Source organism: Piliocolobus tephrosceles, chromosome 19, assembly GCF_002776525.5.
Source record: "Piliocolobus tephrosceles isolate RC106 chromosome 19, ASM277652v3, whole genome shotgun sequence".
In the NCBI taxonomy this organism is placed as follows: domain Eukaryota; kingdom Metazoa; phylum Chordata; class Mammalia; order Primates; family Cercopithecidae; genus Piliocolobus; species Piliocolobus tephrosceles.
The window spans coordinates 11450959-11477661 of NC_045452.1; the positions used below are offsets into that span (position 1 = coordinate 11450959).

At 40.9% G+C, this 26703-nt stretch overlaps 1 protein-coding gene across 7 annotated transcripts in view; it reads left to right on the forward strand.

The window, feature by feature from the left end:
- Positions 1–26703, forward strand: part of MTMR3 (myotubularin related protein 3) — a 147747-nt gene that overhangs the window by 104721 nt on the left and 16323 nt on the right. For 6 of the 7 annotated variants that reach the window (XM_023190739.1, XM_023190743.3, XM_023190742.3 and 3 more), the window contains exons 6-14: positions 678–760; positions 3685–3851; positions 11263–11359; positions 14928–15041; positions 19183–19388; positions 20266–20397; positions 21381–21492; positions 24706–24901; positions 25701–25886. In XM_023190739.1, coding sequence (XP_023046507.1) covers positions 678–760; positions 3685–3851; positions 11263–11359; positions 14928–15041; positions 19183–19388; positions 20266–20397; positions 21381–21492; positions 24706–24901; positions 25701–25886 — 1293 coding nt within the window. Of the gene's footprint in view, positions 1–677; positions 761–3684; positions 3852–6249; positions 6371–11262; positions 11360–14927; positions 15042–19182; positions 19389–20265; positions 20398–21380; positions 21493–24705; positions 24902–25700; positions 25887–26703 lie in introns of all 7 variants that reach the window. The other variant, XM_023190745.2, reaches the window with a different exon arrangement.

A 26703-nucleotide genomic window follows, 5' to 3' on the forward strand; every position in this document is an offset into this window, starting at 1 on the left:
GGGCTCCTAACTGATCTTTTGAAGCAAATCTGACATAGTTATTATAGTTTTAGCATCTTTGATCACTGTATGGCCTTCTCCCTCCTTTTTTATACCTTTGAATCTATTCTACTTAGTAGAGAGCCTGGCCAGAAGCTATTGTCTTTTCTGTGCAATCCCCAGTCAGCTTAGAACTCTAGTCTTTTTCAGGAGCCTCATTGGCTGACACTAAGCCATAAGCCCACTCTGTCATTTGGGGCAAACAGTAGTTTCCCACTGGTGTTCTGATCTATAGTTCTTTTCTATAAGCAAGAAAAGATTACTGTTCTGGCTCCCTTCAGCTTCTGTGTCATTGCATCATTGCAAATCATAGTCAGTTATAGCATCTAAAAGTAGTACTCTGATCTTGTGAATTCAGTGCCTGAGAGATATATTCTCCCCTTCTTCCAAAGGTGGTGCCACCTCTTTGTTGCCTTCATGCTATGACATGACTTGAGACCACTGATTTAGAGATAAAGGGAAGTCCTAATTCACTTTGTAGTAAATAACTTGAGTACCGTTGATGCAGATAAGTTTGAAGTTCTATTTTTGTTGCTTTCCCTTATAGATCTTTTTAATTAGTCTTGTTGGACACATTGAAGAACTCCAGGGTCAAAGCCTTTTTGACTAAGAGGACTTCATTTTTTTTTAAATTGCAGGTTCCATTACAGCTTATAGAAAGTGTTGAATGCAGAGATATATTTCAGCTTCATTTGACTTGCAAAGACTGCAAAGTTATCAGGTATGTGGTATGTTTGTGTTGCTGTGGAAAATATTTTTTAAAGAATGGGTCCATTATTTGGTAACTTAGTAAAATACCTTTTGATGATTAACGTCATTAGGAATATTTTCTGAGTAGTTTTTGCCTGAAATATTTTATCTGTAGGATGTATACTTTGCTATGTTGAAAGATTTTTTTTTGTTTTAATTTGGAAATAATTTTAAATTTACAAAAGTAAAAATACTAAAAAGAACATCAGTACACCATTCATCCAGATTCACTCGTTAACATTTTACCATTTGCTTTATTATTTGCAGAGGCCTGGGATGTGTGTCTGTGTGTGTGTGTGTGTGAGAGAGAGATTCTTTTTCTGAACAGATTGAGAGTAAGTTACATAATCATGGCTCTTAATCCCAAAATACTTTAGTGTGCTTTCCTAAGAATAGGGATATTTTCTTACATAACCATAGCATCATCAATTTTCAGTTTTACATTGATAATGCATATATCCAGTCTACTATACATGTTCCAGTTTTGTCAGTTCACCTAATGACCTACTGATATTTTTTTATAGCATTCTCCCTCACCTCATTCAGTACAGGATCCAGTCTAGGTCATATATTGCATTTAGCTGCCATGACTCTGTAGCCTTCTTTAATCTGGAACATTTTGTTTTTGTTTTTGTTTGTTTTTGAGACAGAGTCTTGCTCTGTCGCTCCGGCTGGAGTGTAGTGGCACGATCTCAGCTCACTGCCTCCGCCTCCTGGGTTCAAGCTATTCTCCTGCCTCAGCCTCCTGAGTAGCTGGGATTATAGGCGTGTGCCACCACACCTGGCTAATTTTTTGTATTTTTAGTAGAGACGTGGTTTCACCATGTTGGCCAGGCTGGTCTCGAACTCTGACCTCGTGATCTGCCCGTTACGGGCTTCCTAAAGTGCTGGGATTACAGGCATGAGCCACCATACCCGCCCAATCTGGAACATTTTCTACAGCCTTACTTTCTTTTATGACGTTCACATTTTGCAAAATATAGTCTTTTGTTTTAATGGAATACTTCTCATTTTGTGTTTGTCCAGTGTTTCCTCAATTAAATTGAGGTTATGTTTTCTCATCTGGAATACTGTATATATGATGTCACGTCCTTTTCAGGGTATTGTATTACATCTGGAAGTACCGTGTCCACATATCTTTCACTGGTGATGTTAATTTTGATTATTCCAGTCGAGATGTCACCTGGTTTCTCTAATTTCTGCGTTTTCTCTCTGGCAACTAAAAACAGTCTGGGGGGGCACTTTGAAACAATGCAGATGTCCCTGCTTCTCATAAAAATTTCTCCATAAGTTTAACATTCTTTGATGATTTTTATCTGCTCTTAACTATAATGGTTGCAGGCTGGGTGCGATGGCTCACGCCTGTAATCCTAGCACTTTGGGAGGCCTAGGCGGGTGGATCACTTGAGGTCAGGAGTTTGAGACCAGCCTGAGCAACATGGCAAAGCCGTGTCTCTACTAAAAATACAAAAATTAGCTGAGTGTGGTGGTGCATGCCTGTAGTCCCAGCTGTTTGGGAGTCTGAGGCAGAAAAATTGCTTGAACCTGGGAGGCAGAGGTTGCAGTGAGCTGAGATCAAGCCACTGTACTCCAGCCTGGGTGACAGAACAAGACTCCATCTGAAAAACAAAAAACCAAAAACCAACGATGCCTGAAATGCATTTTTAAATTTAATAGCTCTAGAGGTCTTAAATACCACAAGTTTTTACTGCATTCCTCTGACCTTTTCTGGGGTGTCAGTAAACATTATGTGTGGGTATATTGATAAGCCACCATGACTGGGATGAGGGAGAGGTTTAAGTGACCCTTTGGTTTTAAGACAGATATTTAAATTGCTTTTTAGTCAGTGAGATTTGGCTTATTTTTGATAGATACTGGCTACACAACTCAGTTTAAGAAGGTAGTTGCTTATTAATTAATTTTTAACATTGCATTCAAAAAGGCCAAATATTTAAACAAATCTTTATTTTTATTTATTTTCTTGAGACAAGGCCTCACTCTGTTGCCCAAGCTGGAGTGCAGTGGTGTGATCTTGGCTCAATGCAAACTCTACCTCCCTGGTTCAACGATTCTTGTGCCTCAGCCTTCTGAGTAGCTGGGATTACAGTTGCATGCCACCACAGCTGGCTAATATTTTTGTATTTTTATTAGAGATGGGAGTTTTGCCATGTTAGCCAGGCTGGTCTCGAACTCCTGACCTCAAGTGATCTGCCCGTTTTGGCCTCCCAAAGTGCTGGGATTACAGGCATGAGCCACTGCACTCAGCCTAAACACATCTTTAATAAATTAGTTTTCAGTAATTATTTTAACTCCTTAGTTGTATATACTGAAAATTGCAGTTGACAATAGAATTGTTTTGTTCTCTACATGGTCATAGTTGAAAGTTTCAGTGTAGTCTGTCTTTTGGATCTGATTTGGCCTAATAGCTAAATATTGAAATTACTCCCTAACTGGCTAAAAATAATGCTGTGGTTTTCTGTTTGTTAAACTTGTGCTAATATGTTACTACAAAAAAAAAGGATTTTTCTAAACACATTTTTCATTAGGGACAACCATAAAACTTTAATGGAAGAAGTAGAATGAAGCTCCACTCGAAAGAGAATAGCTGCCATTTTTCTGTAATAATTGTCATTAATAAATCTTAGAAGAGATTTCATTAGTCTAAAAAAATAGGTTGTCCACATGGTCAGCTTCCTTCTTTGGACATTTTGGTCCATTGGCTAACATTTGTTTTTCTTATAAGTGAAAATGAGCATGCGAATGACTGCCTGCCTCGGACGCTTTCTTGACTGTGGTTCCCACTTCATTACAAGTGGGCATTCTTGAAGTAATGGCTTTTCTTACCTTTCACTTCAACTGTCTGATTACATCCGTACTTGTTTGGCTTTACAAAAGGTGTCAGTTTTCAACTTTTGAGCAGTGTCAAGAGTGGCTGAAGAGACTGAACAACGCAATCCGACCACCTGCTAAAATAGAAGATCTCTTCTCATTTGCATACCATGCTTGGTGCATGGAGGTCTATGCCAGTGAAAAAGAGCAACATGGAGACCTGTGCAGACCAGGTATGCCTCTCTGAAATGTGCAAATGGCCAGGGGCTTTATCAAACTACTGATGGAAGTACTTTTAACATGAAATGGGACACCTAAGCATTGATATATTCAATCAGTGCATATTTTAGGGAGCACCTAGCATGCGCAGCATTCTTCTAAGCTTAATAGAACATCTTTTCTGCCTTCCAGGGGAAGGGAAGAACATGAGAAGGCATCACAATCTATTGGGCCTAAAAACAGCTCAACTATAATAAGGTTTTATGAATATTATGGAAGCCTAATAGAAGGGAGCCATGAGTTTTGTATACATGTGTGCGAAGACTTCACGTTTAAACTGGCTTTTGAATCAGCTTTGAAAGTTGAATAGGAGTTCATTGGTGAGAGGTCAGGTGCCTATCAAGAACAAATAGATTGTGGGGTTTTTTTTGTTTTTTTCTTTTTTTGAGACGGAGTTTTGCTCTTGTTGCCCAGGCTGGAGAGCAATGGTGCGATCTCAGCTCACTGCAACCTCCACCTCCTGGATTCAAGCAATTCCCCTGCCTCAGCCTCCCGTGTAGCTGGGATTACAGGCATGCGCCAAGCGCCACCATGCCCGGATAATTTTTTATTTTTAGTAGAGATGGGGTTTCTCCATGTTGGTAAGGCTGGTCTGGAGCTCCCAACGTCAGGTAATATGCCTGCCTCGGCTGCCCACAGTGCTGGGATTATAGGCGTGAGCCATCGCACCTGGCCTAGATTGTGGGTTTTAACATGTGACCCCCCCCCCCCCAAAAAAAAAGAGATGCTGAGCCTGTTCTGGAACCCAGGCTTCCTGATTCCTCTGTGGTCTTTGTTCCCTTCACTGTCATTCTCCGTCAGAAATGGCTTTGACCAAGTTCATGTTATTTTTCTGCGTATAGTTTCCTGTAAACTTTATGTGGTCATAGATAGAACTTTGCTGGTCCAACACTGACTTTTAGTGTGTCAGGTTTCGAAGTGAAGTCTTAAATTTCTATGCAGTGAAAAGTTGTGAGCCTCCTTCAAATAAAGTTTACTCTTGGGACTTTTTTCTAGAAACCTGAAATTTTAATCCTGAATCTTCAATCTTATCAGTCTGCCCTGGGTCATTTTAAACGTTTGAGGCTAATCTTGCTTTTGTTACTTTGTTCTCTGGCTCTATCACTAATTGAAGCTTTTGGTTCACATTCTTGTTCTGTTATGTTAAAATGCTTGTAACATTAGCATTATCTTATGTTTAATAATGCTTTGATAAATACTTTTGTTTGATCCTCATGACCTTGTCAAACAGGCAAGATAGGTTGGTGTCTGTTTTGGGAGCCAAAGAAATGGAGGCTCAGAGGTAAAAAGCCTGTTGTCAAGTCCCAGTGCTAATCACTGACCACAGAACTTAAAACTTAAAACCAGTTCTCAGTTATTTAGACCTGACCGTAGGGGGTGCTGTGGATACAGAGTTTGAAAAACAAAAGCACCTGCCCTCGTGGAGCCTCAAGGAAAGCCTCAGAATCCCAGCTTCTCACAAGCATGTCCAGGCTAGCAGAATCCTGTCACCTAAGACAGACCATACCAACCCTGAAGTTTATGAGAATGTGCTTAAAGTGTCTCTCACTTCACTCCAATTGTTGCATCTATTTTTTGTCTTTATTGAGATGCCATCACATTTTAAATACTTTTTAAATTTTTTTTTTATAGCTCTTTTCAAATTTGGGGGTTTTTCTTAAAGAGAAAGTTTACAGACAGTGATGTGTACAACTCTTACATGTACATTTTCTGAGTTTTTAACCGTTGTGTCTTCTTTATTTTTAGTTTCTACCATCTCCTAGGATAATGAACTTAATGAGTGCATCCTACTGCATTATGTTATATAAGAACTTTAATTTGTTTAAGACCCCTGACTCCAAGAGGTATTCCCTAATTTTGGGTTGCCAGCATTTACTCAGCAAGATTTGCTTTCTCCTCTCCTGTTCTCTCACAACCACAGATGGAAAAGTCCTTATCTTTTTAGGAGAACTGTTTTAGTCCCTTGATAATTTTAGTTTCTTTTGGATTTGAGCAAACTCTTAGGATATTCCTGAGAGGTACCTCTGGTCTAGTCTTTTAATTATGGGTGGCTTTGTCCTGAGGTGGGATGACTTTTGTCCCCAGATCCTTTCCCTTCCTGATGATAATCTGATATTCTTTGGCCATCAAGACATAAAGATATCTACGGTGTTCTCTGTCTTTTTGTAGGTTTGTGATGCAAGGACATGCGAGGGATAAAGTACTGACTTGACTTAGGAATTAGGAAACCTGAATTCAAATGCGTACTCTACAATTTAGTTGAAAAAAAGAACACTGGGCAAGAATTTATGCTCTCTGTGCTTTAGTTTCCTTTGTGCTTTAAACTGGGACATTCATGCTCTTCCTGCCCAGGCCGATCCAGGTATCCTGAAGATCAAATCTGTTAATGCTGCAGAGTTCAATTCAGTAAATGTTTAAGTGCCCCCTATGTGCCATGCTTATGAAAACACTTTGGAAATTATGCAACTACAAGGTAATGCAATCATAATTGTTTGGTGAGAGATTATGAGTAAGGGTTGCATTTTGTTTCTTCCCAGTATATACACAGTCCACACTGATGTTAACCTGCCACCAGTCAGCATGGAATCTTTTATTTCATTGACTTGGTTGAATGTATGTGTGTGTATGGCTTTTGCCTTTTATGTATATTCACTGTGGAGTACAAAGGAAAAACTTGGTTTTAATTAAAAAACAAAAACAAAAAAAAACCACCTGGAGGACATCCAGTCAACCTGGTTCTTTTGTCGTTACCTAATATTGTGGAGTGGTGGTGGGGTCTATAGCATTACTCATCAAATATTAGCATACCAGACAACCACATACTTACAAGTCATCTTTAGGATGAGACAACACTTGAGATATTTCAAAGTCATGCCTTTTTATAATCTGCCGCAATACATGATATCACAAGTGTAGACTCTAAGGGATGGAAGTTAGTTTAATCTCATAGCAGTTGATAAAATATTCGATGGAGTCTTCTCTACCTAGCTTGCTAGAAGTAGAATGTATCAGAGAGGAGGGAAATGAGAAAATTACATAATTGTCTTAGTATTCATATAAATCTTAGTTTCTGGCTGTTGAACCGGTCATAGTTAAGCCAGCCATACTGTGGTCACAGCTCTAATGCTTAATCAGCTTTGGAAGAAGTTTCAACATTGCTGTTGGAGTTCACCTGTGAAACCTGCAGAAGCCTTTGCCAAATTCTTGACCCTTCTTTTAGCCCCTTAAACACTAAAAAAGAAGTGGGCTTAAAGCTGAAAGCTTCTCTCCCATGTCCTTAACTTCTTGCTCCTCATTGCAACTGACTTGGTGGTGGTGGTCTATACTAGAGTGTTATTCTGGAGGCCTGACAGATGACTGGGCAGTTTAGCTGCCAGTTTAGTGCCAGTTTAGGCCTACCTCTCTAACCTCTCTGATGTGAAATGTCCATTAAGCCCATCTTGTTTATCCACAAATAGCATATGACTCTGGATCTTAACACTGTTGTGAAGCTGCCTATTTATCTGTCCTCCGGGTTTGAATGCCGTCCAGGAAGTTACATCTAGAGGATTTACTGGGACCTTTGTACATAGAAAAGCATAATTCCTTTCTCCATATTTGAAAATCTGGTGAGAGATAGTTCTTACCTTCTCTGACTCGTATTCGTCTGCGTCCTCGCCTGCCAGGTAAAGGCCTGTCCCTTCTGTCCCAGGCCTTTTAAGCTGTGTATAATTGTGGGCTTGAATACTCAGGATCAGCCAGGGAGCTAGACTTTTGGGGGAAAACTTTTTAGATCGCTGATTGACACTGTGCTTATGATAAAGGGAGTTAGGGAACTTCATTGCTTTTAAAAAGAAAGTTTTCATTTCCACTAAAATGAAAACTGCTGGATTGTATTATTTTTAGTTTAAGAAATACTAAATGCTGAAAAGGGACAAAGATAGGAAGGGTTGAAATGGAAATATAAAGCCAAACAAAAACCTTATAAGCCCCAGTATTTAAAGTAAGTTGGGATATCACAATGTATTTAATGTTGAATTGATTGAGACCTGAGAATTCTGAGATGGAAATTTTTAAGGGCAATCCGGCAATAGATGTGTTTGTGCTTATTTTTCTTGCTAAGTAAACATGAGTGAACATCTCACACAGTTCGCAAAAGCTGGTTAAATTCCTGATGTATGTAATGATGTGGTTTTCAAATCCAGTAGTGGGTCATGAAATCTAATTTTAAAGAAATGGAATAGAAAATATCAAATTGTGTCACACAGTAAGAGTGGATATTGTTTTGTGAAATGCTTTCAAAAAAATAATGCATGTTGTATTAGCTGGGCACAGCGTCTACCTGTAGTCCCAGCTATTCAAGAGGCTGAGGTGGGAAGATTGCTTGAGTTTAGGAGTTCAAATCCAGCTTAGGCAACAGAGGGAGACCCGGTCTCTCAAAAAATGAAAAAATTAAAACATGTTTGCTGTATTGTGATATAAAACATAATGCTTATTGTGGGTTGTGATGGTCAGTTTCACAGTTTATGAAGTCACTGCGTTAGAGGATATAAAAATAATTAAAACTCATTCTTGTTCTCAAAGAACTCGAAATAACAGATTTTCTATACTTGCTAGTCAGTATATATTTCTGTGTATAGCCCAGAATGTTGTGCTCTGGATGGTGGTTCTAAGTCTTTTGGGAAGTGGTTCTGTGAATGAAGTAAATTGCTAGTGATAGTGATTGTTACTGTTACTATTTTGCCAGTGGTTATTTTTAAATCACAAGATCCTTTTAGGGTATCTATGTGTTTTACCCTAAGATAGAGGTATTAATGTAAAAGACCATTAATGTACAGTTCAGGAAAAGCACAGAAAAAATAAAAAAAAATCATTAATGAAATACTTTCACCTCTTGCAAAGACTTGGAGCTATATCCCACAGTAGGGGGAAAAAATCTCTTAGTGAACTGGGAATTTGCCACAGTCTTGCAGCTTTTAAATTGGGATTATGAATTAAAGACTCCTTGTCTTTTTTTTTTTTTTTTCTGAGACAGGGTATCACTCTGTTGCCCAGGCTGGAGTGCAATGGTGTGATGATGGCTCACTGCAGCCTCAACTTCCCTAGGTTCAGGTGATCCTCCCACCTCAGCCTCTCAAGTAGCTGGGACTACAGGCATGTACCACCACTACCTAATTTTTGCATTTTTGTAGAGACGGGGTTTCACCATGTTGCGCAGGCTGGTCTTGAACTCCTGGGCTCAAGCAATCTGCCTGCCTCAGCCTCCCAAAGTGCTGGAATTACAGGCGTGAGGCACTGTGTCTGGCCTAGTAGTCTTGATGGTCAATATTCCTTGCAATTTGTATATAGATGGCACCCCAGTTCAAATAGTTTTTTCCTGTTTGCAAGCCTGCTATATTGCTTCTAAAAGTTTTCCAGAATGGGATGGATTTAGCTATTATTTCTTCTTGTACCTCTCAACCTCATCTTTTTATAACTCTCCTTCAGGAAACGTATAATACCTACCTTGAGCTCAAGAAAAGCAGTTTAAATGGGAAAGTAGTTTAACAGAATTGTCTTTCATTCAAGTAATTGCTGTTTCCTATTCTGTAGCTCCTTTCCCAGGGAGAACAAAGCTTTATACCTTGATCACCAAAGTGAAGTCTGTTTTGTGCTTTTGTTGTTGTGGTTTCTTCCAGCACTGCTAGCACTTATTTTACAAGCTGCACCACTGTATATTAGAGGTACTGCTTAATATTTTTTAAAATAACATACTGACCTCAGGCTGTGTATGTTTTCAAGGAAGAAAGCTATTTCAGATTTACTGAATTTGTTAGCTTCATTTCTTTTTTTTTTTTTTCTGAGACGGAGTCTCGCTCAGCCGCCCAGGCTGGAGTGCAGTGGCCGGATCCCAGCTCACTGCAAGCTCCGCCTCCCGGGTTTATGCCATTCTCCTGCCTCAGCCTCCCGAGTAGCTGGGACTACAGGCGCCCGCCAAATCGCCCGGCTAGTTTTTTTTTTTTTTGTATTTTTTAGTAGAGACGGGGTTTCACTGTGTTAGCCAGGATGGTCTCGATCTCCTGACCTCGTGATCCGCCCGTCTCGGCCTCCCAAAGTGCTGGGATTACAGGCTTGAGCCACCGCGCCCGGCCATTAGCTTCATTTCTACCTTTGTTTTGCTTTCTTAAGGAAGAGAAAACCAGATTCATTAGGGCAAATATAGCCAGATTATACCAGCTTGGGTGGCTGTTCTTGCAAATAATCAGCACTTAGTAGTATGGTGTTTCCTGAGATTCCTGGCTGGCAGTTATGATTCCATGACCTGTTAACCTGCAATTCCATCATCTAAAAGGCTCTGGAAACCAGAATGTTTTTCATTCACTATTTGGTGTCTTGGCTGGACCTGATCTGAGCTGCCATGAGGCTATTTTGTTGCTTTATTTATCCCACCTCATGTGAATGATACATATCTTTCAGGAAAGAAATATTAATACTTGTTTAAGGAGATCTTGTTAAGCATGTGAGCCTAATATTATAATATATGCACTGTTTTACCTTTTAAAAGTTTGGAAAACTCTCAGATTCTAAAATTTGAACCAAAGGGTTTTGGGCAAGGAATTATAGATCTGTTTTGCTGCTCGTGGTGATCTTGTTATTGATGTTATTTCTTATTAAGTGTGCTGTCAGTCTGAGTGTGGAAGTAGGCAAGTAGCCAGTGTTGTAGGACAAGAGCATGGGTTTTGGGGCCAGACAGGCCTGCCATAATAACTTCTCTGTTTTAATTTTGTCCTTTGTAAAATGAGCTTAGTGATCCTGTTCCCAGAGTTGATTGTAAGGATTAGATGAGATAACGTAACTCTTGATCAGAATTAATTTCTTTCCTCTTTATAATCTTCACCTTACAGGGATCTTTCTAAACTAAAACTATATAATATGTTACTTTTATTATTTATACAATTCCTACGTTTAAAAATACACAGGCTGGGCTCAGTGGCTCACGCCTGCAATCCCAGCACTTTCAGAGACCGAGGCAGGCGGATCACATGAGGCCAGGAGTTCGAGACCAGCCTGGCCAATGTGGTGAAATCCCATCTCTACTGAAAGTGCAAAAATTAGCCAGTCATGGTGGCATGCACCTGTAATCCTAGCTATTTGGGTGGCTGAGGCACAAGAATCGCTTGAACCCGGGAGGTGGAAGTTTCAGTGAGCCGAGATCACACCACTACACTCCAGCCTGGGTGACAGAGTGGAACTCTGTCTCAAAATATATTTATATTTCCATATATGTAAAAAATATATATTTCCATATATGTAAAATATAAAATATATATTTCTTTTTTTTTATTCCAACTGTTTTGCAAAATGGTATTCATTTCTTCCTTTCTGCTGTTTATCCTTGGCCTCTAGGGGAGCATGTAACTTCAAGGTTTAAAAACGAGGTGGAGAGAATGGGTTTTGATATGAACAACGCCTGGAGGATTTCCAACATCAATGAGAAGTACAAGTGAGTTATATGGGTCCCTGTGGACTGTGTTTCACAGCCAGTGCCTTTGCAGAAACCACAATTCTCATGTGGCAGAACATTTGAACTTAGAGTTTTTCTTTGAAATGGTTTTATTTATTAAATCTAAAGGCATATGATCTTCAGAGTATTTATTGAACCTTCTGTTCCCATTGCTATCATTGGAGTGGAAAGTGATCCTTACTTAACAGGATCCTAGACCCTTCCCTTCTACCCCCTTTAGGCCTCTGTTTTTTCTGGTACATGCATGTCTAGATAATATTGTATTTACCAGTAGGCAGGCAGTTACCATTTTTCTCATCACCACTTGGCATCACATTAGAGATAGGATCAGTGGTCTCATAAGCAGTGACAAAACATTTATGAACTAGTTTTTATGACTGTAATTTTACTCCAAGTGCTGTGAAATAGACATAAGTATAGGTTGAGTATCCCTTATCTGAAATTCTTGGGACTGTAAATATTTCAGATTTTGGATTTTTTTCAGGTTTTGGAGTATTTGCATGAACATAATGAGATTATCTTGGGCTTGGGACCCAAGTCTAAACACAAAATTCTTTGTCTCATACACACATTATACACAAAGCTGGAAGGTAATTTTATACAATATTTTAAATAATTTCACATGATGTTTTGTACAAAAAGTTTTGACTGTGACTTGATTGCAACCCATCGCATGAGGTCAGGTGTGGAATTTTCCACTTGTGGCATTATGTCAGCACTCAAAGTTTCGGATTTTGGAGCATTTCAGATTTTTGGATTAAAGATGCTCAATCTGTATTATTCTGTCCTTTAATATGTTGCTCTGAAACCAGCTTCACTGCTATGATCATTTAACCATTAAATATTAATGTAACCATCATTTTACTGGGCATGGTGGCTCACACCTGTAATCCCAGCACTTTGGGAGGCCAAGGCGGATCAGCTGAGGTCAGGAGTTTGAGACCAGCCTAGCCAATGTGGCGAAACCCTGTCTCTACTAAAAATACAAAAATTAGCTGGGCGTGGTGGTGCACGCCTGTAGTCCCAGCTACTTGGGAGGCTGAGGCAGGAGAATTACTTGAACCTGGGAGGTGGAGGTTGTAGTGAGCTGAGATTGCACCACTGTACTCCAACCTGGGCGATAGAGTGAGACTCTGTCTCAAAAAAAAAATAAATAAATAAAATGAAATAAAAAATTATGTAACCATTTAGCCATTACCCATTTCCTTAAAATGTGTAAGTGCATTGGTGGGGGAGGACAGTTAACTACTGTGATTTTGGTGATCCAAATTTCTGTAAAACAAAATTGTCCAGGATAGTTAAATACCTTAAATCTTTAAATATATCCTTCTCCTACCTTTCCCTGTATAACTGATCATTCTGTGGTCCTCTTAGCTGTCTCAAATTATGATAGCCATTTTCCTAGTCTATTTGTGGCTAGCTATCAGAGTGTTTCAGTTTTCACTGGAAAAGCTATAGCTAATTGCTGTAGACAGTTCTTAATGTGGACCTTCTCCAGGGAGTTAAGAACCTAGGGAGTTAAGAACCTTGAAGAGTTGGGCGCTGCAGACTTTTTATACTTTTGCCTGTTCTCAGTGACGAGTCAAAGCAAAGAAAGAGGGTGAATACTGGATGAGGGTGCTGCCTCAGAGAGCCTGTGGCTGCATTAGGCTTTCCTGAGTGTAACCTGTACTGGAAATTGTTTATCCACAACTAAGTAGGTACTGAAGAACTGACTACTGGGAGTATAGTACCTATAGGACAGTGAACAGAATGTTTAGAAAATTAGATCAAGTTAAAAAACTGTGAATTAAGACAGAGTTGTTGGAAAATAATCCCTAATTAATATGGATTTTAAAAGTTAACTTCTTGGGAGGCTAAGATAGGAGGATTGATTGAGTCCAGGAGTTTGAGACTAGGCTGGGCAACAGAGTGAGACCTCATCTCTACAGAAAATTTTTTTAAAATTTGGCTGGGCATGGTGGGCTCATGCCTCTAATCCCAGCACTTTGGGAGGCTGAGGCGGGCGGATCACGAGGTCAGGAGATAACGACCATCCTGGCTAACACAGCGAAACCCTGTCTCTACTTAAAAATACAAAAAATTAGCCGGGTGCGGTGGCGGACGCCTGTAGTCCCAGCTACTTGGGAGGCTGAGGCAGGAGAATGACATGAACCCAGGGGGTGGAGAGTTGTTTGAGCTCAGGAGGTTGAGGCTGCTGTGAACCATGACCGCTCCACTGCTCTCTAGCCCAGGTAACAGAGCAAAATTGTCCCAAGAAGTTTACCAGTTACACCTCAGAACCAGTCTTTAGGATGTTATCACCACCATAAGACAAAACGAGGAGGTGGGCGAGTGGGAAACAATAGGATGTTGAAAGTTCTTCCTACTACAAGGGAAGAGTGAGAGCCAAATTTACTCTTGAGTTTAATACATACTAAAGGGAATGAGACTCATGGTTAGATATTAACTGTCATTACTGGGTCCCAGCTTATTTTTAAGAGTTTGTGAATAGGTTTGTATGGCTACTCTTAGTCATAGCCATTCTCTTTGTTCAGTGGCTTTTAAATTCCTGAGACTTAATCTTCTGGAAGTTGAGAACAGGAGAGATTTAGTGCAAAATGATCAAAACCCCCAACACCTAAGCCATTTTGTGTTTTTCTGTGCTCTTCCCTATGTATAGGATAGGCTAGGGCAGGGGGTTGGTGGTGTTGGTGGAGTTTGTGTGTTTTAGGATTTGGATTAAAGGCCTTATTGCCTTCACTATTGAAAAAAGAAGATTGGATTATCCAGAGAGAGACATTGTCCTGTAAGTAAAAATGTGTCGGAAGTATTGCTTCCCAGGATACTAGCTTGACTGCAGCTAGGATCTTCCCTAATTAAAAGAAAGCTTACCCCCTAGCCCCGAGTATAATTTGTTCTGAAGTATGTTTTATGGAAATTATGATTAATAGCTTAGTCACATTACTAACCTGGTTCAATGGGACTGAGGCTGTGTATGCAAATAGGCTGGCTTGTATTGGTTTTGCATACCCATAGCTGCACCTGTTACCTATAAGGACGACACCCTCTTTGGTTCAAATCAAAGAATGAGTTAATCCTGTGAAGTCTCTGGAAATGTGAAATTGTGGGCTTTTGTCCTTCCTTGAAGGTCTGGTAGAGCTGACACAGACTCAGTTCTGTAATTGGACTGGGTGCTCATGTATTTAGAAATAACGTGTGTACTTGCTACAGCAGAAGAGTTGTAATGAAGTATAAAGAGACTGACTCTTGACTCCCTTTTATTTTCATTGATAGCCAAAAGGTAGCATCAAGTGGAACAATCCAAAATAGTATCACTTGTTGTATACACATAAGAAAACATTTAAGGCAACAAAACAAAACACACTTAAGGTAACCCATTCTGTTGAGGAGACCAAAACTCAAATAAAGCACCTCATTGCCTTTAACTGGCTCTGTGGCAGTGAGATCATCATCCTTATGCTGGCTCACCTAGTGTCTCTCTCTCCCCTTTTCTCTCTCCCTATCATCTCCCCTTGACTCTCCCCACTTCTCATCTTCTCTTTAGATTATGTGGTAGCTATCCTCAAGAGCTCATAGTGCCTGCCTGGATCACTGACAAAGAACTAGAAAGTGTAGCAAGTTTCAGGTCCTGGAAGCGCATCCCTGCCGTTGTCTACAGGTAAGTTAAACTGGACCAGTCCCAGCTTGGGCTGATGCTCCTGCCTACTGCATATGGTCTGCTGCCTCTGCTGCTGCTAACCTGGGAAGGGTGGGGAGGGTGGGGAGGGTTCAGAGAGCTTGCTAGGCAAGGCTGTACTTCCTTATTGCTAAAGCTTCTCCTCCAGTAACATATCAGTACTGACTGCATTCAGAATACTAGCTGGTGGTTCATTTGAAACAGCTAAGGAAGTTTTAGTTGTAAAGTGGCTGGACTTGCTATTTCAACATCCTTCTGACATTCTGTGAAGCTAATGTGCCTACTAAGCATTTAGCTTCAGCTGTTAGCAGGGCTTTTGGATTGAGAGATGAGTCTCTGAAAGTGATCATTGGGAATATAGAGTTGAGTTAGCTCTGATTGTCTTTGTGGTTGAAACTTTGACATGTGGAAGAACTCTGTTTCAAGAGGAACCATTTAGAGAAGAAGACTGGGGCATGACTAGATAGAAGATTTCAGTGATCAGAGGCATGAGAGCCAAGGGATGCAAGTTCTAGATGGGGATGGTGGCATGGTGATGGAGCACAGATTTTGGAGTCACAGGTCTGAGTTCAGGTATATTCTTACACTGCTTGCTAAGGCACCTTGAATAAATTCCCTAACTGACTTCAGTCTGTTCCTAATGAATACAATGGGAATGATAATTCTTGTTTTGTAGATATGTTCTGGTTCTGAATGAGGGCCTATAAACACTGAGCTTCTGTACCAACATTTGGATTAGGTTATGTCTCTTGAGTGCTGCTTTTATAATTCAGGGAATATCTCAGTTCTCACAGAATCCTATTAAATTTTAAAGAAGTCCTTCCTTCTTATTCTGGAAATGTTTTGGATGTCATCTCTTTGTAATGTTTACGTTCTCCATTTCATTTTCCCAGTTTGCCGGCTTTTTGGACTCTCCCTGAGTTGGGCCAATCCAGTGGCTTACAGTTAGAAACTTCATTCCACTGAAATATTGAGATTGTAGGAAGGGATTTGTCTCCTTGTGGAATTCCTACAGAGGTAACCAGCTTGTTCATTTAGTTTACTAAAGGCAAATTCTGATACCCACTCTGAATGGAGAGAGATGGAAAAGTATTTGCTTTGGCCCAGTGGAACCCATTACGTTTTCAGTCTCAATTCTCATCACTATTGTTTTCAGACAGTCCTAGAAAAGTCAGTCACTAAATTTACCTGTCATTCAAGTGGTAAGGATGCTACAGGCACTATAGAGTAGTGAAAGCTGAAGGGATTTATGAGTCTTATCAATGATCAGCTCAGCTGGAATGGGGAAAGCAGCCAGTTGCTGCTCTGGCCAACAGCTGTGTTAGGTCAGCAGCCCTGGCATTTGCGGGGCTTGCTGACTTTGACCAAAAGGGGTAAAGTACTCTCATTTGCAGAATAAGAGTCTTTAGGTGAATTCTCCCTTTGGGAAGAGAAACTTAAGAGGGCTGGTTGAAGAAAAACTTCTTCGAATGTAATAAAAATGGAAGCCTTTTTTTCCCTTCTAAAATTTATTCTAGAGGGCATGCACCCTAGGTTTTCCCCCCTTTTTCTAGAGACACAAGGGGATATATAAATGAAAATTTTTATTTGCAGTTTTTCAGAGAAGTCTTTCAAAAGATCAGAAGTTAAAGTTCTTGGTGTAGTAATCCATGCAAAATCAGGCAGTTTTCCTGGAACTAGACTCTGTCTCAGAACATGTGTCTTGTATTGCTAAGATCCAAACTGGGTTGCTGTATTATTTGGGAGCTTTGTAAGGGGTGTGTGGAAGAATGTTTGGGACCCTCCACAACGCTCTGCTTTGCCAGCCTAGGAGGCAGGATGCCTGTGACTCTTGACATCCATTTCCTGGATTTAGTTGTCTGTAGACTGGGTCATGATTCCTGAGGTTGCCAGCAGCAGTTACTTGACAGCACCATGCTGAACCAGTGCTTGATTAGGGCTTTGTCCTACTGTGATGAGAGAGCACTTAATTGGATTTATTACTGAAGGCAGAGATTGCTGTAACAACAGCAAGATGGTGTGAAGGGTGCCCATCTGTAGTGCAGTTCACAACTTTTTCGTTTGTGCGTGTGGTGATTATTATAAACTCCTAGTTACTTAAGGGAGCTTGCCTAAATCTAAGTTGGGGTTACTTAAAACAATTATGTTTCTATATAAAATTGAAGCATTCTGGGTTTTAGTAGTGAGGGCTTTATCTGTTGGACATCATAATTTTTATACTTTGCCTGGTTCTGTTAGTGATAGGAATGCATTCCTTCAGTGATTTTTAACTGTAGTGTTTGAATTATCTTTCATGTAGTGTGAAGCATTTTAGACTGCAGAAAACATAATTGTTTATTGCAATAGCCCAGTTGAAATCTAATAGCTCCTGTAATGCACAATGGCCCCTAAAACCCAAGATCCAGGCTGAAGAGCGCCACCTACTGCTCCTCTTGGATACCGCTGGGAAGCATTGAAGAAGAGGATGCTCAGGAAAGGCCCAACCAGCCTCTTGTGTGTGGTTTGGAGTCATTCAGCTCAGTGGTTGCCCAGTGCCTGTTACTTGCTAGGAGGCATTTTATAAAGAATCCTTGAGATTTTTTCTGTTTTGGCCCCATTCAACACGTGAGCCAGTTGAGCATGTTGGCAATACACAAGTACTTATAGCTACTTGTCTCCCAGGGAGGGAGGATTTAAAAACTACAAGCAAACTGGTGATTTCAGTGGAATTTGATTAGTGCCAAATTTAATTTATTTGTGAGCTTTAGGATTAAAAACAAATTGTAGTACGTTTTCATCGTCCCAAAAAACCCATTCACAGGGCAACCCAGTCAACTGAGCCCTGAATAATTAAGATGTCCAATGGATAAAGCCCCTGCTACTAAAACATAGAGTGCTTTAGTTTTATATAGAAACATAATCGTTATAAGTAACCCCAACTTAGAATTAGGCAAGCTCCCTTAAGTAACTAAGAGTTTATAATAGTCGCCACACGCACAAATCTACTTTCGTCTTTATAGATTTGCCTATTCTGGATACTTCATGTAAATTGTCATACAATAAGTTGCCTTTTGTGACTGACTTCTTTCACTTGGCATAACATATTTGAGGTTCATCAGTGTTCTAGCCTGTATCAGAACTTTGTTGCTCTTTACTGCCAAGTAATACAATTTTTCTAACTTTTTATTGGTTAAAATTGCCTAATTAGGAAAAGTCTGGGTTTTAATAGCACCTTAAAGTAGACTGTGATTTCTGGTCTGTCTAATGGAAAAGGATATGTCAGAGTATGGTTTTCTGAGGTTGATGTTCTTCTTCTCTTTCTGTGAGCCCTAGGAAGGGTAGCTGGCTCACTGAGCTATCTGCCTATTATAAGAGCAGTTTGTGACTCATGAAATCTCAGGATTTTTTTTTTGTAAAGGATTTTTGTAAAGCAATTCACTGTGGGCCAGGTAAATGTTTTATTCCCAGAGGCAGGCTCTTGGTTCAGCATTAAAAAGGTAGCAGATTTCACTATTTGGTAGCAGAATTAGTGTAGTATCTGTAGATTAAGTTACGAATGTTTTTTTTTGCTAAGCGTACACATTAATTTTTTTTGTCATTTTTTGGAAATGGGGTCTTGCTCTGTCACCCAAGCTGGAGTGCTAGAGTGCAGTAGCACAATCATAGCTTTCTGCAGCTTCAGCCTTCTGGGTTCAAGGGATCCTTCCACCTCAGCCTCCTGAGTAGCTGCGACTACAGGCATGTGCTACCATGCTCAGCTAATTTGTAAAAACTTTTTTATAAAGATGGGTTCTCACTGTGTTGCTCAGGCTGGTCTTGAAACTCCTGGGCTCAAGCGATCCTCCTGCCTCAGACTGTCAAAGTGCTGGGATTGCAATGTGAGCCTCGCTGCCTGATCCATTAGTCATTTTTTGGTAACTTTACAGGGATCTCTGTGATGTTATGATCATTGAGAAAGACACACAGGTTTTGTTGTTCTTGTTGGTTGTGTAAGATTTCTACCCTCTTTAATACTGAGAAGACTTGAAGCTGACCTAACACTTACCTAGAATTAGACTATTCATTAAGGCACTTAAAATCTATTTTGTGTGAGTACAGAGAGCATCTGAATGGGTACAGTTGTTGTCTCTTATTCCTCACGCAGGCACCAGAGCAATGGAGCTGTCATTGCCCGCTGTGGACAGCCAGAGGTTAGCTGGTGGGGCTGGCGAAATGCAGATGATGAGCATCTGGTACAGTCAGTAGCCAAAGCTTGTGCCTCTGACTCCCGATCGAGTGGCAGCAAGCTGTCAACTAGAAACACTTCTCGAGACTTTCCCAATGGGGGAGACCTTTCTGACGTGGAGTTCGGTAAGGTGCTCCCTGGACCCATGGCAATAATTTTTATAGCATCTAAGAGCCTTTTCTTGAAATGGCCTTTTCCTTACAAGACATAGATTTACTTTTATAGAAGTGAATGTGCAGAGCTTCACTTCATGAGATTGATTGAGGAGTCATGGGTCTCGGTGGAGAATCAGAAAACCCTTTGTTTCAAACCTCAATCAAGATATTAGTGTGTGTGTTGTCTTTCTTGCCATTGTGACAAAAATGGAGTGTGTATGTAATAGGGGACTTGCAGTATCTGCAGACCATGGCAGGAAATGCCAGGCTTCATGAAAGGATGACAGGTGTAGAAATGAAGTTGGCCGGGCACGGTGGCTCACGCCTGTAATCCCAGCACTTCGGGAGGCCAAGGCGGGCGGATCACGAGGTCAGAAGATCGAGACCATCCTGGCTAACACGGTGAAAACCCGTCTCTACTAAAAATACAAAAAATTAGCCGGGCGCAGTGGCGGGCGCCTGTAGTCCCAGCTGCTCGGGAGGCTGAGGCAGGAAAATGGCGTGAACCCAGGAGGCGGAGCTTGCAGTGAGCTGAGATGGCGCCACTGAGCTCCTGCCTGGGCGACAGCGCGAGCCTCCATCTCAAAAAAAAAAAAAAAAAGAAGTATAAGAGATTGGACTGTGTGAACCACGTGTGTACCTTGGGAGTCAGTTTTGGAGAATAAATCCTCATCTTTCCTAAGAAGGCAACATAGAAAATAAACTGAAGAGAAGAGTCCTATGTATCAGGGTTTTGGTTAGGGGATTTCATTTTATTGAGCCTTTCCGTAAGATGTGCTTGTGGGTCTAATTCTGCACAGTTCTGGGAGAGACAGGCTCATTTAGTGTGCCCTCTCCATGTCCCTAGATTCTTCTCTGTCAAACGCTTCAGGAGCAGAGAGTTTAGCCATCCAACCGCAGAAGCTTTTGATCTTGGATGCTCGCTCCTATGCAGCTGCTGTGGCAAACCGAGCCAAAGGAGGAGGCTGCGAATGCCCAGGTGAGGTGTATGGTGCTTTGTTCCCCATCTTTTCTCCTTGTGACTGCAGCCCTTGCCCATCTGAGACTTAGTTCTCAATTTGAAATAAGTGGCAAGCCATATTCCTCATCCATCCTGTCGTGAGAGTGCCAGAGCTTCTCTCTGGATTAACACTGTATGTTCTTTTCTGAGGAGAAATGGAGGAGGAGGTGCAATGAAGTCACATAATCTTCCTTTCTTGTGCCAACTTTTAGGTGATAAGGAAAGCAGATCTTCCCCATAATAAGGCCTGTTCATGTTTGGAAGCTGCTGCTTTAGTGGGCTCAATTTCTCAGCCGTCTAAAGCTTTTTGTTGCCTTTGACAGAGGGTATGCTCATCACTGGCCTTGTAGCAAACTCCTCAAGGGCCTTTCCTTAGAAAACCTGGGGTGAAAATTGAAGCAGTAAATATAGAACCCTAGTAAGGTACCTCTGTCCTGAGCTGTAACACCATTACTGTTGGAATGCTAGCTTTCACCAAGGAGGGACCCCCCCTCAGTGCCTCTGGCACAGGCAGAGGCACCAGGCTCTTTATGCAGATGTGGTCTAAGCTGGAAATTGAAAGCAGCTGTACCAAGGTGAAATTTGAATGTGAGAACGCATTGTTCTGCTGAGTTCCTTTCAAAGAGATTCCAAAGCCACAAGTTAGATAAGGCCCAAGAAGTAAAGCCGGACTGAGATCGAAGTAGGCCTTTCTTTTAAAAAATAATAGCTTTTATTTTATGTCAGTATCTTCTTTACAAATCTAACCTTCCGTTTTCACCTTTTTTTGAAAAGATAGCTCAAATTCAGTGTTTTCCTCTTATTATAAAGGGTTGGGCTAATACTTAAGCATTTCAAAACATTTCAGTTTCATTAATCAGAAGCTGCAGTGGGTTTGTTTTATAGCCAGTTTGCTTTTAGGTTTGGCCTTGTGGGCTTTAAATTCAACATATTTGTGTTCTCTTTATTGTTACTCTCTGCAGAGTATTACCCAAACTGTGAAGTTGTGTTTATGGGGATGGCAAACATTCATTCTATTCGGAGGAGTTTTCAGTCTCTGCGGTTGCTGTGCACTCAGATGCCAGATCCGGGAAAGTAAGTCCTTGGCCTTGGCTTTCATTTTGCATTGCTCTTAAATAATTAGTTTTCTTCTTTCCTCGAACTAAGGGAGGAAAAAAAGAAAAAAAAATTAATTTGGAGCAGTCTTTCCTTCTGTTTCTTGGTAAACTTCAGTTACCAGTCCAGTCTCTGTAAGTATCTCCTTCCTGGGACCAAAATGTGGCAGCACAGAGGAAGAGTTGGGAGAAAATACAGCCATTTGAAAGGTTTTAAAATCTGCAGCACAGAAGAAATCTCAGCATCAAAACAGAAGCATTACCTTACTGTTGGTCCTGGGACCTTTCCCTTCCACATCATTTTTTAGCCCAAAGTAATTTAATTCTTCAGTTTCTGATGTCCCATGGTGATACTTAACCTGTTATGAACTGGGATGTTTTATCATGAAAAGTCAGAATTTAGTCATCATGTTCTAAAGGGGTTAAAACTTGCCATTAGGTCAGTTCCTTTTACATCTGCTTTCAATTTCTAAACTATTCTCATTTACTAAGAACATTGTCATTCTTATTGCTTATTAAATATGAATGGCTGGCATTTGCAGTGAGGAAGGTGAAATAATACCCCCTCCAAGGGTACTGATTGAATACAAGGTAAATTAGGAAGAATGCTCTATAAAACAAACATAGACAAATAAATATTTAAAAGTCCTGTTTTACTGTTTCAGGAAGCCAGAGATAGGTGCCAGAGAAGACAGAATTTTCTTTTTTTGTGTATTTGTGCTGGAGCCCATAGTTGTTTCTCTGGGTCCTATTCAGTAGATCTCATGATCCCATCAAGTTTTCCTGCATTCTTTATTTGATTTATTAAATCAGATGCTGCCTAAACCACTTATATTGACTGCCAGTAGCAAATGATTAAATTCACCATAGTTGTCATCAGCCCAGAGGATGAAGCAGTGCCTTTGGGGAAAGCCTGACTGGAGAATTGAGCTTGCTACCTCCCTTGGGGATTAACCGTTTGCATTTGCTACACAGTTCCAGGTCCCAGCTAGCAGCACTTTCTTCCCTAGCGTGGTATGTAGAAGGAGCCTGGCTAAGGACCCAGGAGATCGGCCACGAACTGTGTAACCTTGGCCAAGGGGTTAACTACTGTAGATCTCAGTTTTCCTGACTATAAAATGAAAGAGATGTAATCAACAATACATGATCTCTAATACCCTCCATATGTTAAAATTCTTAACTATCAGAGTCGAAAAGATATAATTAGCCCTCATCTGGTCCACATAAATGTCTTGGGGATTTTATTAAAGGTAATGCTTTTATGCATTTGTCAGCAAATCATGCTGCACTGGAGTCTCCCTCATGGATAAAAAGCAGCTGTAGCAGTGATGGGCAGCTGTCATTAGGCCCCGTGGCCTGTGTTTGGGGCTGTGGAGGATGAGGGAATGGTAGGCTTCTAGTGCAGGTTGAGAATCGGACAAGGACAAGGGAATGGGGAGTCTCTCAGCAGCCCCTCCTTGGCTGGCAGATTTTGGAGTACAGCTTCGTTAGTCACAGACAACACCAACTGGTATTAAATAATAGTTTAGTTAGGTTCAAAAGAACCTCACACTGGTTCTCTTGTTTACCATTTCTTCAGGTGCTAGGAGAGAATTTAGTGTTTGTTCTCCTAAGCCTTATCTTTTAGTTCCTTTCGAGAATATGTGAGGAATGAAAATAAACAATGGATCCTTCAGGAAAAAAATGTTTCTCGGGTACCTACTAGGAGATAGAAAGTCTTAAGATTGGATTTTTACCAGTAACAGACTTACAATTCATTAAACAGTGGGACTCCCTGCTGTATGCTAGGCACTGTGCTGGGGGTACGGTTATGACTGAGACATAGTGTTAGCCATCTGAGGAGTCACAGTCTGGTTGGTAGTCCAAACAAATCCATATACAACCAGTACTTATGCACTGCATTCTGTTGTCTGCCTGGAAAGACCCCCACCTCCTTAGACTGTGCCAAAAATTCATGCTTATTCCACAGGGTTTAGTAGGCCTTTATAGCCTTCCCAGAGTCCCCTGACAGAAGTGTTTGTTTCTTCCTCTGACTCAGTGTTTGAAAGGCTTGACTTGTGATCTTAACCACAAATCTGATCACATTTGGGAAAAATCAGAACTCTTTCTTAGGGATTGGGAGGGGTGAGGGAAAGCACAAGAAACAAAATGTCAACACAGTTTAAAAAGCAAGTGTGATTAGCTTGTGATTACTCGCAAGGGGCAGCTGTTGCTATCTGATGCTTAAATGAGATGGAGTCTCGCTCTGTCTTCCAGGCTGGAGTGCAGTGGCCCAATCTCAGCTTACTGCAACCTCCGCCTCCCAGGTTCAAGCGATTTCACCTGCCTCAGCCTCCTGAGTAGCTGAGATTACAGGCATGCGCCACTATGTCCAGCTAATATTTGTATTTTTAATAGAGACGGGATTTTACCATGTTGGCCAGACCGGTCTGGAACTCCTGACCTCAAGTGATCCGCCTACCTCAGCCTCCCAAAGTGCTGGGATTACAGGCATGAGCCATTGCACCCAGCACCTAAAGGTCTTTCAAAAAAAAGTTCTCCTAGATCCCTGCTGAATCCGGTCTGTGTTAAGCCCAGCAACAGTGTGTGGCCATTGGTGTACTAATTTGTATGAGAATAAATTATCAGATTGGGCCCATCTGGCTTTAGTAAACATTAAAGAATTAAACAGTGGTAGGTGTTACAGTCTGGGTCATAGGCATTGTTGTGTGTACCATTCTTGTATACGGCATCCAGCTTATGTCTCATAGATATTTTTGTATTTTTGAGTTTTTCTTTCCTTTTTTTTTTTTTGAGAACTTGTTGGGCATAGTTGCTGGTGATTAAATATTGTCTGTTTTACATCTCAGCAGTGGCTACATTTTATTCAGGAGAAGATTCCAGAAAGAGCCACTTTCCTTATACCATGGACTGAAAAATGTCATTTTGTCTGGAAAATCATCCATACAGATTTTAGAACAAAAGGTGGTCCTATTAATTGTAGCCCCTATGTCTAAGGCTCTTCTCTATTGTATAGTAGGGCTTGGGCCTCATCCTGAGACATGCTTTAGGAACACACAGATTTTTTTTGTTTTGGCAGTGTTGTATTTGGCGAGAGAAATCTTTGGGAATTACTTTTTAATTTGACAATCATTGAGCATGATGCAGTAAATCATAAATATCAGCATTTTCTAATCCTCTCCTGTTTTTATAGTTGGCTATCAGCTCTTGAAAGCACAAAATGGCTCCATCACTTGTCTGTGCTTCTGAAATCAGCGCTTCTGGTAGTGCATGCTGTGGATCAGGATCAGCGGCCGGTGCTAGTGCACTGCTCAGATGGCTGGGACCGCACCCCCCAGATTGTGGCATTGGCTAAGCTCTTGCTGGACCCTTATTACCGAACCATAGAGGTGAGCACATCCAAATGGGAGGGGTTGGTACTTCAGGATGAGCTGGGGAGACATCTCAGGAGTGATGCCAGTTTTTGGGAGTGGTGATTAGGTTAAAGAAAGTGAAATTTCTGTTTTGATCATTGTTCCTTTATACCATGAGCTAAATTATGGTGGTTCCTCCCACAGTTCTTGCACCTCTTAAAATGGGGCAGATGATGGGTAACAAGGCATTGAGAATATAGACACATTTTCCTTTGCAGTCTGTCTATTTGTAAAAGTTTTTAGCTACCTCAGGAAAATAAGGCGTCTGTAAAAGGATCTTGGCATGCTAGATGTTAACACAGAGTGTTCTGTGGAGAAGCAGCTCTACCTGAAATAACCATCTGTTGGGTTAAAGATGAAAGAAAAATCATAAAGTACCCTAAAATATACGCAAATATTTATTAAACCTGGGGTGTAGAAGGATTTTACAAACTTGACTTTGTAAGTATAGCACCAGAGGCAGAAATGTTAAAAGAGAAATTTAGGGGACAAGTGTGGCTTTTATATAGTGAACACAAGAGGCTAAAAATACACATTCAAGAAAGGCTTAAACGCAATCAGTACCATTTCAGTGATCATGGAATGGAGTTCAGAGAATTGGTAAATTTCCCTAAGTATGTGCCTCATCCGGGTTAGAGCCTTCCACCAAAGGGCAAGGCCACATGTGCTTTCTGGGAGGCTGTTAGAGGGGATTGCTTTCTGTGACACCAGGCTTAGGACTGTCACAGTCTGGATAGTCTAGCACAAATGGTCTCTCCTGGATGCTTCCCTGCAGGGTTTCCAGGTCCTCGTGGAAATGGAGTGGCTGGATTTTGGCCATAAATTTGCTGACCGGTGTGGTCATGGGGAGAACTCGGATGATCTGAATGAACGTTGCCCAGTGTTTCTGCAGTGGCTTGACTGTGTTCATCAGCTTCAGAGGCAATTTCCTTGCTCTTTTGAGTTCAATGAAGCATTCCTTGTGAGTTTCTTCATTTTGGGGACGTTCTCGATTTGAAGGAGGGTCAGTACAAATGTTAGTGGGCCAGTTCTCACATGAAACTGCTGCCTCTTGCAGAATTTAATAGAGGTGATTTTTTTTCCTGTTATTGTTTTTTTTGTTTGTTTGTTTGTTTTAAATAGTTTTGCTATTTTTCAAAAAGAGAAAATCCAGGTATACCAGGTTTGCATGAAGTCCTTGTGTTGTTTTTAAACTTATTTTTAAAGGGATGGTAGAAACCCTAAATAGCAGTTAGAAATAGAAGCAATCAGAATGTCTGGACCATGCTCCCTCCAGTCTGTCTACCAGACCCCCTATGTCTGTCTCACACTCTCTGCACCCTCTCCTTTGTTGGAGGGTTCACTATCCCTGCCCTCTTCCAGCCCCCTCTGTCCATTTGTATACCAGCTCTCATCTCCTCTCATCTGCTGCACTGGCTGGCTCCAGCATTTCTCCTCTCTGCCTTCTGCATCACTGCGTTTCCCTCTCTTACCAGACATGGGTTTCAGCTTAAAATGTGTAGTGTCTCTCATTTTTCAAAACCCATTCTTGGTCCTGCATTTACCTCTAACTATTTACCTCTAGCAATCATCCCATTGCTCTTATTCCCCTTTATAGCAGAGCTCCTCAAGTTTTCTACCCTTGCTATCTCAAATTCCTCTTTCCATTCTCTCTTAAACCCACTTCAATCAGGCATTCACCCTACTGCTTTACCAAAGCTGCTCTTGTTAAGATGACCAGTGACCTTCATGTCACCAATCCAGTGATAAGTTCTCAGTCTTCATCTCTTTGATCCATC